The sequence below is a fragment of the Harpia harpyja genome, chromosome 3 (genome assembly GCF_026419915.1).
Source record: "Harpia harpyja isolate bHarHar1 chromosome 3, bHarHar1 primary haplotype, whole genome shotgun sequence".
NCBI lineage: Eukaryota > Metazoa > Chordata > Aves > Accipitriformes > Accipitridae > Harpia > Harpia harpyja.
The window spans coordinates 65,336,724-65,348,811 of record NC_068942.1 but is presented as its reverse complement, the minus strand read 5'-3'; the positions used below and the strand labels follow the sequence as shown (position 1 = coordinate 65,348,811).

The 12,088-nt window shown below is 42.5% G+C and overlaps 1 protein-coding gene across 2 annotated transcripts in view; it reads left to right on the top strand.

Annotated features, from left to right (window-relative positions):
- The window catches only part of LGMN (legumain), a 28,219-nt gene extending 21,451 nt beyond the window's left edge, over nt 1-6,768 (top strand). The window contains exons 9-14 of one of the 2 annotated variants that reach the window (XM_052783018.1): nt 1,409-1,527; nt 2,209-2,298; nt 2,972-3,169; nt 3,833-4,003; nt 5,695-5,762; nt 6,571-6,768. In XM_052783018.1, the coding sequence (XP_052638978.1) occupies nt 1,409-1,527; nt 2,209-2,298; nt 2,972-3,169; nt 3,833-4,003; nt 5,695-5,762; nt 6,571-6,610 (686 nt within the window). In that variant the 3' untranslated portion in view covers nt 6,611-6,768. The remainder of the gene's footprint in view (nt 1-1,408; nt 1,528-2,208; nt 2,299-2,971; nt 3,170-3,832; nt 4,004-5,694; nt 5,763-6,570) is intronic. The other variant, XM_052783019.1, reaches the window with a different exon arrangement.
- The last annotated feature ends 5,320 nt before the right edge of the window (nt 6,769-12,088 follow it).

Sequence of the window (12,088 nt, the reverse complement as noted above, 5' to 3'; positions counted from 1 at the left end):
GTAGAAGTTAAGTTATACTGACATTTCTCAGCCTCAGCACTGCTAACATCAGGTGTGAAGTTCCTGATACCAGTTTCATTGAGTAGCAAAGGCACTTGTGAGACACCATTGCCAGGCAATTTTGCTACACTGATTTGCACAATAACCCAGGAAGTGGAACTCAGATTTTTCAGGGCTTCTAAGCTCTCTGCTGCAGAGCTGGGAGTTCAGCCTTGATTAGGACAAGGAATCACAATCTTTTCAAACTCCTGTTCTGTGGCAGGGAGACTGAGTGCTCTGGATTTCTTGTAGTTTTGAATCTGCGATTCCAGGGAAGACCAACCATGTGCCTATCCATGGCTTCCTGTGTCTTTGACCCTGGAGTATGCTGTCTGGCACCCACCCAGACTCCTTACAGCCCTATCAGAGATTTACAGAAATCTCACACAGAATGTTTCATATTGATGATTGTTCAAAATAAATGCTCAGTGAATCAGCATTTTTCAAAGTTTGTTCTATCAGAAATTTCCAGTCTGAGGACTCTGGTTTTACCACCAGCTTTGCCACAAACTTAAAAAGGCAGAAAATTGGCAGTTTTTGTATTACAGTATGAAGCTGTCTTTGGCAGCCTTCAATGGTGAACTACAAAGCTTAACTGGTTACTTGGTAAGCATTTTAAAGGGTGCTAAGAGGAGCACTTTACTTACACAGACAAGATTTAAGACTTTTTTTTGGCTTTTGAACTTTAAGTACATTCTGAGTAGAAACAACACTATAGCTCTGTAAAAGCATGCTTAACACTTCTTCATTTTGAAACTTGGACTTTCCTTCAGTTACGCAAGTATGCTATGAGTTGACTTTGGCAAAAAGCCAAAATTACTTTTGTCTTAATAATACCTCTAAAGATGTGTTTACAGTATTTCTGTTGTGTTAGAGATGACTTATGGGAACACTGTGCTTGGGGTAGAGGTTGTAGAAGTTTGTTTTGCTTTTCTCTCAGTGTAGATTGTTAATCCAAGAAAGGATATTACTTAGAAGGTGGCATTTTCTGGAAGAAAAGATGATTTAGGGGATTTACTCCATGTTTGGGAAAAAGTCCTCATTATTGTAATAAAGAAAATGAATGTGTAGATGGTTGTCAGTATACAGTGTTTTCAGGCAGTTCTTCGAATAGTAGATTTTTCCTTCAGAAGCACATATTCTTCTTTAAACACCCCAGACCACACATTTGGCAGCAAGGAAGGAGCTCTTATAACAGCACTGCGGCTGACTGAATAGAATAATTAACAGGCTTCTTTCCTTCCTGCTATTTAGAAGTAAATGACTGAAAGGCAAAATACTTAGACAAATTTATCATGTGCAGCTAAGTACTAAATCATGGGGGGGATTAAAAAAAAAAGAAAAAAATTACTTTCTATTTGGTTTACAGTTTATGCAACAACAGCTGCCAATCCCAGAGAGTCATCTTATGCATGTTATTATGATGATGAAAGGCAGACTTATCTTGGGGACTGGTACAGTGTGAATTGGATGGAAGATTCAGATATGGTAAGTTACTTAGATGAGGTTTCTGCATTTCCATGCATGAAAAATCACTAGGCTTTTTTAAAAATAGCTCCTTTACAGGATTTGTGAAAATACTTGTTTTTAATCTGAGATGGAAATCAACAAATTGTGTTGGTAAAAGTATTTATCTACTACTCAGAACCATATATAATCTTTATTTGTTTGGGCCACTAAATTTATTTCTGAAACTAACTTGCAGAAACATTGTCTTTCTTATCTATAAGATTAGAAACTGTCTAACTTCTAGTTTCAAATTCATATAATCTCCATTTGCTAATCTGAGACCACATCTCCAAGTTTGTTAAACAAATTGGGCAGTTCAGTAATTTGTACCTCTGCTTCAGGGATCCTTAAATACTGAACTGTGGCTAACCCATTTGTTAGCATAATGGAAAAAGTATTAATGAAACAAATCTGGGATTTGTATGCTAGCCCACTCCCTTCTTGCCCATTTGCTGGGAGATTAGGAGATCATGAAAAGCAATTAGAGAATATGCTGTCAAATCTTTTCAATTTTTACTTTCATGTCTTTCAAAGGTTGTATAGCTCTTGCCCTATACTTCCTTCTCCATACTGGCAGCTAAGACCCTTTCCAGGTTTCCTTGCATTTTTAGAATAGCTGAATTTAAGTATCTGTGACCACATGGAAGTTTCTTCATGCAGGAGGATCTAAGAAAAGAAACACTCCACAAGCAGTTTCAGCTGGTGAAGAAACGCACCAACACCAGCCATGTGATGCAGTATGGAAACAGAGTATGTATTTGAGTGGGCTTCCTGGTCAGATATATCTTAAAACCTTTTGTGCCCTCTACTTCCATATCTTTAAAAAAAAAAAAAAATCACTATATATTGGCAGGGTTGATTTAGAAAATGAAACTGTTCATCTCAGAAGACCACTTAGCATTTAAGGGACGGTGGTCCTGATGCTAAAGGAAATACAGCCTTGTATTATGCTTTAATCCAAGGAGTCAGGATATGAATTGTCCTCCAAGCTCTGCCAGTGACTTAACACTTCACTCAAATATAAGAAGGGTATTTACCACTTCCAGGCATATTATGAATATTAATGAAATGATAATAAGTAGATTGATCCCTCAAATGGGAAGAGCTAAGAGGTGATGTATCATTTATAATAGTCCCATTATTCAACAGATTAAATATTTGTTAAAAATAGAAGTCAGGTTACTTAACCTGATGGTCTTTTTCCCCACAGTGAGTTTTGGAAATAAAAGTTCCCCGATTTTTCGCAGCCTTGACCTTGTATTAAAAAACCCAATGTGCGCACATACACACATACAACCCTATGATCTCCTTTATTTTCTCTAATAAAGCAAGTTTAGAGAGTTAGGTTTGCATGGCAAAGCAAAGACAGACTACCTACTGGAGGTGATTGACAGTTTCCATTTGTTTACTTTCTAACCTTCAGAGCATCTCCTCCATGAAAGTGATGCAGTTTCAGGGCATGGGGAAGAAAGCTATCCCCATTTCTCTGCCACCTGTAGAACACTATGACCTGACACCTAGTCCTGATGTCCCTTTTGCAATCATGAAACGAAAGCTGATGGCTACCAATGACATTTATGAGGCTAGGAAGATTGCTGCAGAGATGAAGACACACCTGGAGGTAAGCAAAAAAAAAAAAATTTGAACTACACATCAGGTCAGATTCATTTCCATCATAAGCAATGGCAGAAGTAAGACCCCTGAAGCCAATGGGATTGCTTCCAGTTTTTGCAAATTGCAACAAAATTACTCTTCAGACTGGTAACCTGTAGCTGATGGTTTACTCTTCCTTTAAAATTCAGGGATCTGTTCCAGGAGGCACATTCAGTAGTGATTATCTAGGCAAATGCAAGCAAATGCAAAAGTCGGTCTCACAGCTTTTATTGCCAGGAAGTTCCTCATCTGCATCTGTAGGGATTCTTGTTGGGAGGACTTATTCTTTGGTGTTAGAGAAACTCTTGTCTCAGTAGAACTGAAATCTCCCAAATCAAATAGCTGCTGCAGAATGGTAGTCAGTATTGGTGGTGTTTTCTTTCTTCTGGCAGAACACTAGAAGGACAGTGAGTGATTTTGGGTGCCAAGAGTCTGACTTTCTCTCTCCCTAGTTTTCATTTGTGTGTTAAGAGACAGGTCCAAAAGACTGTGCTAAAAAAAAAATGGCAAAATTGGGTTCCTTAAAGAGCCCAAGAGTTGAGGGAGGTTTAAAGAAAGAAAAATTTCCTTCAAAGTCTTCAAATTAGGTTTAGAAAAAGCATGTTTTAAGTTCTTGTTTGTTTATGTGCAGGTGAAAGAATTTATCCAAGAATCCATGCGAAAGATAATCACCTTATTAACAGGATCAAAAGAACAGACCAACCAAATTCTGTCAGACAGATTGACCATCAGCAATTACGACTGCTACCAGTCAGCGGTGAACCACTTCAAAGCTCGTTGCTTCAACTGGCACTTACCATTGGTGAGTCAAGCGTTAGATATAACCTGATAAATGTAACAGCAAAACAAGCATGGTAGTCATAAGCACGTCTGCAAAATCAGCTTTTATTAAAAACCTAGCTTGGGGGCAGTCATACGGCTTAGTTTTGGAGAAAGGGTAAGTAACGATTTTTGGAAGCAGGAAACCACTTCCACTACACCTGTAGATAAGCAAGAAGGTTACTAAAAATACTTTCAGTAAAAACAAACCCAAAAATAGTACCTTCATCAATTCCCTCCCCAGAAATCCCAATATCAAATAAATCATGTTGTATTCCTGCTTGAAGCATCTCTACTGGCAAACCAGAAACACAAGCACCACCACTGTGAATTCATAATCCTGGTACATTCAGATTTCTGTATTACGATTGTGTGTTGCATAGTTCCTTGCAATAGTGTTGTGGTTTAACCCCAGCCAGCAACTAAGGGCCACACAGCCGCTCACTCACTTCCCCCCCACCCAGTGGGATGGGGGAGAAAATCGGGAAAAGAAGTAAAACTCATGGGTTGAGATAAGAACGGTTTAATAGAACAGAAAAGAAGAAACTAATAATGATAATGATAACACTAATAAAATGACAACAGTAATAATAAAAGGATTGGAATGTACAAATGATGCGCAGTGCAATTGCTCACCACCCGTCGATCGACAGCCAGTTAGTCCCCAAGCCACAATCCCCCCGTCCCCACTCCCCCCAGTTTATATACTAGATGTGATGTCACATGGTATGGAATACCCTGTTGGCCAGTTTGGGTCAGCTGTCCTGGCTGTGTCACATCCCACCTCCTTGTGCCCCTCCAGCTTTCTTGCTGGCTGGGCATGAGAAGCTGAAAAATCCTTGATTTTAGACCAAACATTACTTAGCAACAACTGAAAACATCAGTGTTATCAACATTCTTCTCATACTGAACTCAAAACATAGCACTGTACCAGCTACTAGGAAGACAATTAACTCTATCCCAGCTGAAACCAGGATAAATAGCCTAGCTGCTACTTCCGTGATCTTGTTGAATTCCTGAGAGTCACTTTTTAGTTCAGGGGTTTTACTACTGTCTGCTCTTCCTGGGATCCCAGTTGAGGGCAAAATCCTGTTGTGCTAAGCACTGTTTAGACAACAATAAGAGAGGTCAGTTCCTATTCCAGAAAACCCAGTCCTGATGTCAGGCAAGATAACCTAAGCAGGTAGCAGTACATGGTAAGATGAATCAACAGCAAATTTATTTTAGCAGAAAGCAATGGAATTACCTGGCAGTTGGCAAAGATTTAAGTACTGTATACAAATCAAAAGCAGGTGCACTCCTTTAGTTGAAGCTTCTAATCAACCAAGAGCTTCTAATCAACCAGGCTATTAGGAGGCCACGTTGCTCTGTTAAACTTTTAGTTCCTTTTTAGTGGTTTTTTTTGGTTTTGTGGGGTTTTTTGAATGAAATTGGTTAAATGGGTAAGCCTTGCCTAAGGGGCCAATGTGCAGCAAGAGCTGAATTTACCTAATGAAGTTCAAAGAGCAAAGTGCACAGAAGAAAGATGCATTTAACCTAGTACTAGATTGTCAAGACCATCAGTTAAACACCTTGAGTATTAATAGCATCTCTAAAGTACTTCCACAATTTAGTTTGGATAAACAATACCTGCTCTTCATCACTGAAATTATTAACAATGTTTGTTTATTTCAGTATGAGTATGCACTGAGACAGCTGTATGCCTTGGTCAACGTTTGTGAAGAAGGGTACCCCATTGACAGGTAATGAGGTCCCCAGATAAACTGTGTAGTTTTATTTGTGGCTAAAAAAGCAGAAGCTAATAGGCAGATGAAGCCTAATGCTGGAAGTTTCTCACTTGTTCTGCTCTGTTGACCATTTTGTCAGTAAAGTTCTCACTCTAAAGTTATGAATGCTTATTTTGGACAACATATCATTATTAGTCCCCTCCCACTCATAATGATCCATTTCCCCAGTAACCCTTTAATTTCCTTGTTGAAGGCCCTCAGGGGAAATTATAGCCAGTTGGAGGATCCCACTGCACCACATAACATAAAAGAGCATGACTGGTGCAAGGGCGTTGCCCTGTAACTCCTGTATGATCTTACACTGAAGCAAGGTTGGGAACTGCTCCATTTTCTGTGTTGCCCCCTCAGCTGCTGGCTCAGAACACCACAGCACTGCTGGGTTCTGGTGAGGAAAGGGAATGTGGTGCTAGGGCCCTCATCTGTGAGCGTGTGGTAGGAAAGCAGGCAAATAATGGTCCAGGCTGACCCTTATGGTGGTGCAATAGGGGCAAGGAGAGCATGGTGTTGAAATTCTGTCTTGGGAGTTTGTGGTAGAGGATGGGATCCTAGCTTGTGAGTCATGCGAGAGGAAGAAAAAAGAGAGGAAAGCAGAGGGGTAGGGAATGGGAGGGTGGACCAGTAGTTTAGGCAGTGTGCGCATGCAACCCAGAAGGTGAAGAACTGCTGGCCCCACTCCTGGTGGCATCCTGCTGCAGTCAGTTTGGGAAACAGGTTGAGAGCAGAGCACCTGGAAAGTTTCTGATCACTGTTTTCTCTGTTGCAGAATATGCCTGGCCATGGATCAAGTGTGCCTTGGGTATTGATGGAAACAACAGTCCCTAATATAACCCTTACTACAAGTGATAACTTTTCATAACTAATAATCGAGACTTTACATGCATGCCACATGAAGAGAGTCAGCCGCGGTACTGGAACTGTGCTGGGAGCCGAGGCACCTGAACATGAGCAATACAGCACCTGCTGACAGCCTGCTGGTTTGACAGAGGCATTTTGGCAGATCACCTGGAGTTTTCAAGATGGATGATTTGTTTCAAAGTGCAATGCTCTTAAGAATCTCTGGATGAACACTACAAGCCACCTATCAGTGATTGCTAAATCTATGCTAAATTTAAACAGAGTCATTAATTCTGGAAAATTTTTTTATACTGTTGCTAACTATTAGCTTTTTAAAAAAGTTAATGAATTCCATTACAGTGACTAATTTGCAGATTGGTTAAAGAGTGAAGAAACCAAAGCTTGTTCTTTAAGCTTTAACTGCTTAACAGTTTAAAGAAATGAGTTGCATTCAAGAACTATTGGATGTGAACAGCACAGTTAAACTGTGAACAGTAAAAGTCTTTGTGGGTAGAAAGCACTGTTTCCCAAAGAAAAACACAAATATCTAATGCTGTAAATTTAGCACCAGTATGCTATAATTGAATGTATATACACACAAAGCTGTGGGAAGTCATAGAGTACAGGAATTGCCTGTAAATAAAAATAAAGTTGACAAGTTTCATTGACCTACAGGGCAATACAGTGTTAAGACATCTTCTGTCTTGAAAATGAATGAGCGCTAATTCATTTTATGATACTGCATTAAAAGGTTATCTATCACCTGTAAGTCTTATAAAAGACAGGTCATCTCAAAAAAAAAAAAAAACACCCAAACCAACAAAACCCCAAAACAAACCCCAAAACCCCAACCCAAAAGCAACAACCACAAAAAATATCAAAAGGCCAAAATCACATTTGAAGGCACCACTCCTTATAGGTGACTCAGTAAATGACAAGCAGGGGGAAAATAATTAGAAGTTATGAGGTGATTCAAAATAGTTCCAGGTTGTCCATGCCTTTTTACACATGGAGACAGGATACAGAAATACTTCAGGGCTCTTTCCAAAGTGTGTTAAAATATGCAAAATTACCTCATTTCCATGGGAAAAGAGCAAACTTTAACAAAAACTAAACCAGCATCTCCAGGATGGAGAGCGTTCTGGATAGCTCCACTCAGAGGAGAAGGGTTATAGAGGGTGTAGCTGAAACTACTTTTATATAAAGAGCCAGACAAAGCCGGGAGTATTAGCACTTTCAGCTGTCGTCTGAGTGGCTGAGTCAGTGAGTGAGTGAGAAATCCCAGAGCACAGCTAGTGTCAAGGTGGATGGGAAAATGTAAAAGTATGTGGAACTAGGCTTTACTGAATTGAGAAATGAAAGTTTGCACTTCGAGGGTTGTTGAAAGTTCAGTTATGTGCTGCTTTTGAGTTGCTTCTTTTCAGTTGTAAAGCTGGATTTTTTTAGCAGAAATCTAAAAATAAGAGAGTATGAAATTTTTGAGTGCCTGAATGTGTTGCAGGTGTTCCCCTGATAGCATGAAGAAGGGTTGGCCGTACAGGACAGCTTTTAGGCAGTCTGGCTGCTATCACGAAAGAGTGTACCAAGAGCCCCCAATCACTTTGAAAGAACAGGAAAAATAACTCCTTCAAAGCCCTGTTTAAATATATACATTAAATCTGCTAAGTTTTGCACATCTCTGCTTTTAGAGTTGTTCTCTGCCCCAGAAATCCAGCCTGCTTCTCAAGCACTTAACATCATCAGTTCATAGTTTTAACAATTTTCTTCACCCATTAGAAATGCCCATTTTCTTCTGAAGTATTCAGAAGAGGCTTTTGGTCTTTTGGCTTTTCATATCTAGAACGTAGAGGAGGAAAAAAAAAAAAAAGCCCTCCGGGTCCTTCACAAATAGCATCACTTTATAGCCAAGAGTCTCCAGCCATACTAAGTAGGCCTCAAAAAGTAATTATCGATGAAAAATCAGCTGCTAGCACACATTTTTATTTTCACACATTACTGACACCCAGGTGGCCCTTGTACCTCACTACCATCACATGCCCTGGCCCTCCTGCAGACCCTTGTAGCTCTGAGGATGCAAAGCGGAAATGTGAAACGAGTGGGATTTTGTTCTGTCCGTTTTCCTCCTGCAAGAGTGATTTCCAGAGCTTCACTATCCTAAATGCTACCCATGGCATTATTACCCCTTCCCTCAGAGATGTGCCAAAATGAAAGAGAGGCAATCTGCTGAAGATGTCACTGCACCCGCAATACCGTCTGAGATGCAGTAGGTTCTTATCTGTGCACTGCAAAAAGCATTAATGTGCTACTGAATTTCCAGTTTGTATCCAGAGACCCATTTCCTTTGCAGCCACTCAGGGAACAGCCCTGCAGAAGAAGAAACCAACAACCTTCACCTGTGCTGATCAATACATTTGTTTTAAGGCCTCCAAATAGCATCCCACAGGCTTAGTGCCTGCATAGCAGGCTGTTTATTTTGGGATGGTAATAGAACCTGATGAGAAAATCGTTTTAGGATTGTGCAAAGTCAGTCTTACGCCAGAGTATCTTGCAGTGTATTGGGCAATTGCAGACACCCTCACTCTTCCTGCAGGCATGCAGCTGCTCAGCTGCCGTTCCTAGAATGCTGGGGTGCAGGAATGACTTCTGCAAAATATGGAAAACTGTCAGATTCCCAGCAAATTGTCATCACCAGGCAGAACAGGGCAAAGTTGAGGCTGTGTTATTTACAAAAACCTTTTCTGAGCAGAATAGCTGTGTGTGTATCCGTAACCCCTGGGAAGAGTGTCATTTGCACCAGCCAGGGCTTCCTATCCTCCTCCTCCTTATTGCTAGGAACAAAGTTCAAGGTCCTTTTTCCGACCATTCTGTTCCAAATCTGCCGTGTGTTTCTACCCAATATCCTGCTGCACACAGCAGTTCACCGCCTTTCCTTTGAGAGGACCTGGAGGGCAGGAGGCATGATCAGCCTCCGTAGTACGCTGTATGCTGACTAGTTAATGCAAACTTAGATGGACACAGTTTTGTTCAGGGTGCATATAACCACCCTCCCTTCTCCACTAGCAATAAAGCCAAACGCAGTTCACCTGGAGTTGGAGATAATGCACTTTTTTAGACATTCCAGTAAGTAGTAGTATTTTAGCTCTGCCCAAACCAAGTTGCGTCTTCTCTCACCAGGATGGCTTCAGGTAAGCGCTGAGCAGCCATGCCCATCTGAGGGCAGGAGGCTGAAAGCCTCTCGTTCCTGTGCTCAGCCTCTGCCCTGTGAGAACAGGGATTGAGGCGCAGCAGAGGGAATGGATACTGAAGCTAAAGTCCTGACTAAGCAGCATTTCGTGCCAAGAGCTCAGGCAATTCTGAATCAGAGGCTGCTTCCTTCCTAGGGACGTGATACCCCAAAAGAGGCAGCAAACAAATATTACAAGTCTGTAATCCCATGCACCGCAGGCAGAACTGGCCAGTATCGCACAGTAGCAACACTCATCCAAGGAGGGACTCCGGTGGGATAGGAAGTGTCTTCGCACCAGCTGGATAGGAGGAAACCATTTGTCACAGTGCAAGGGGTTGAAATGCAGGACCAGGGCCTCAGCGAGGCTGTATGACGTCCAGCCCCGGAGACCTGCAGCAGTGAAAGGATGAGGCCCTGAGCAACCCTGGGAGGCAGCTCCACTTGAGCAGGGATTGGACTGGTGACTTCCAGGGGTCCCTGCCAGCCTATCACTCCACAAGCCTGTGGAAAAAAGGCAGTCTTGTACAGAGTTTTGAAGTACAGTTAATGACTGATGCATCATGAGGCCCCAAAGCTCTTGAATTCAGCAGGAAAACTGCCTTTGATTTCAATGGCTTTTATTTTAGGTTATACATGATTAATTAACTATTTCAGTGAATTATTGACAGATTGTATCACTGGGTGCAAAGTGGTGTTAACTCAGATCTGTGCATGAAGTGGCCACGCGGGCTTTTTGTTTTTTCTTTGCAGAAGTTGCTGGGTTCAGCAGGTCTCTCGCTCTCTCTCACACTGGGATCCTTTCCTTGTGAGTAAGTGAGTGATTGTTGCACAATGTTTCTCTGCAAATGAGTGTTTGAGGAGGCCTTGGCTGGATTGCACAACCCTACTTGGTCAAAGTCTCCTGAAACACTCCTGTCTGCTGACGGCTCATGTGAGGGCAAGAGCATGAGTCATGGCGTGACCATCTTGACTAACCAGAGGCAGCCGCAGATCACCAGACTGGACTGCTTCCTCCTCACCTGGGCTGCAGCATAAGGCAACTCTATGGCAAAACAGATGAATAAAATCCCATGGAGCATTTAAAAATGCCCCTTTCATTCCCACATTTGACATTTTTTTTCTCACCACCTGAAATGTCAGATACCAGCACAAAGCAGTGCAGGACCCTGAGCACTAGGGTCCGGAGGGAGGGGCATGCTGAACTGCTCCAGCAGTCTCCATGCTGGAGACTCAGAGCTTTGCTGGGATCACCAAAACAACAGCATGTTTGTTCCGGACAGGCTGTTTCTGCACGACCCTGGCACAGGGCAGAGCCTGAGTCCCACTGCTGAGCTGTGAGCTTGGAGAGGCGGCAGCCGCCTTCGTCCTCGGTCCTCGCGGATCCCGTCATTCGGGTCATCGCCCAGCTTGCGTTCCCTGATAAGTGACAGCTGTGGTCAGGCCCTGGAGGAACCGGGTCACCCCGTACCCCAGAGATGTATGTTTAGCAAAGTTGTTGCTGGTGGTTTATATAATGTGACCAAACAGGCCAGGTGCCCCACAGCCTCTGAGCAAGCCCCGCTCTGCACTGAGCCCCAGCACAGGGGTTTCCTTCCAGGGAGCTCGCACCAGGCACAGTAACTCACATTATTGTCAATAATCTCTGAGTTCGGGAGAGCCATGGCAACCTCTGCAAATCAAATCAGAGTTTTGCAGTTGCTATGCCGAAGGAAAATTTGAGAGCCTTTGTAAAAGCCCACAGAAATTCAGCTGGCACTCCTTGCCTTTTGAAAACTGGGATCTGCAGGTCTGATTTTGGGTCTAGGCTTTGGTAAACTTTAGTCTGAGCCTGTGTGGATTGCAGTCATTTAGCACTGTTGTGGTTTCCTCGGGCTCCACTGACCAGCCGTATAAGCTGTGGTTCCCCCTTGCTCCGAGGTCCAGCTGCTGACTCAGAGGTCCCAGGACACTGCAAGGTGCTGGAGTGCTTCACTTCATCAATCTGTTGCTTGACCCTGGCCAGTGCAAAGTCCAGTTGCTCTCCAGAAATATCCAGCAGAGGATCAGCCCTTGCTTCCTTCCTTGCATGTTTCTACTTTAGCCTTATCCCCATCAGATTACTTTAGGCTCATTAACTCATAAATGTTACAGTATAAAGATAACCTGATCAGGCCAAGGATTTTGGCAGACATATACGTCTTCGCTCCTGGGGCTTAAAATAACTTGCAGCAGCCACAGCAGA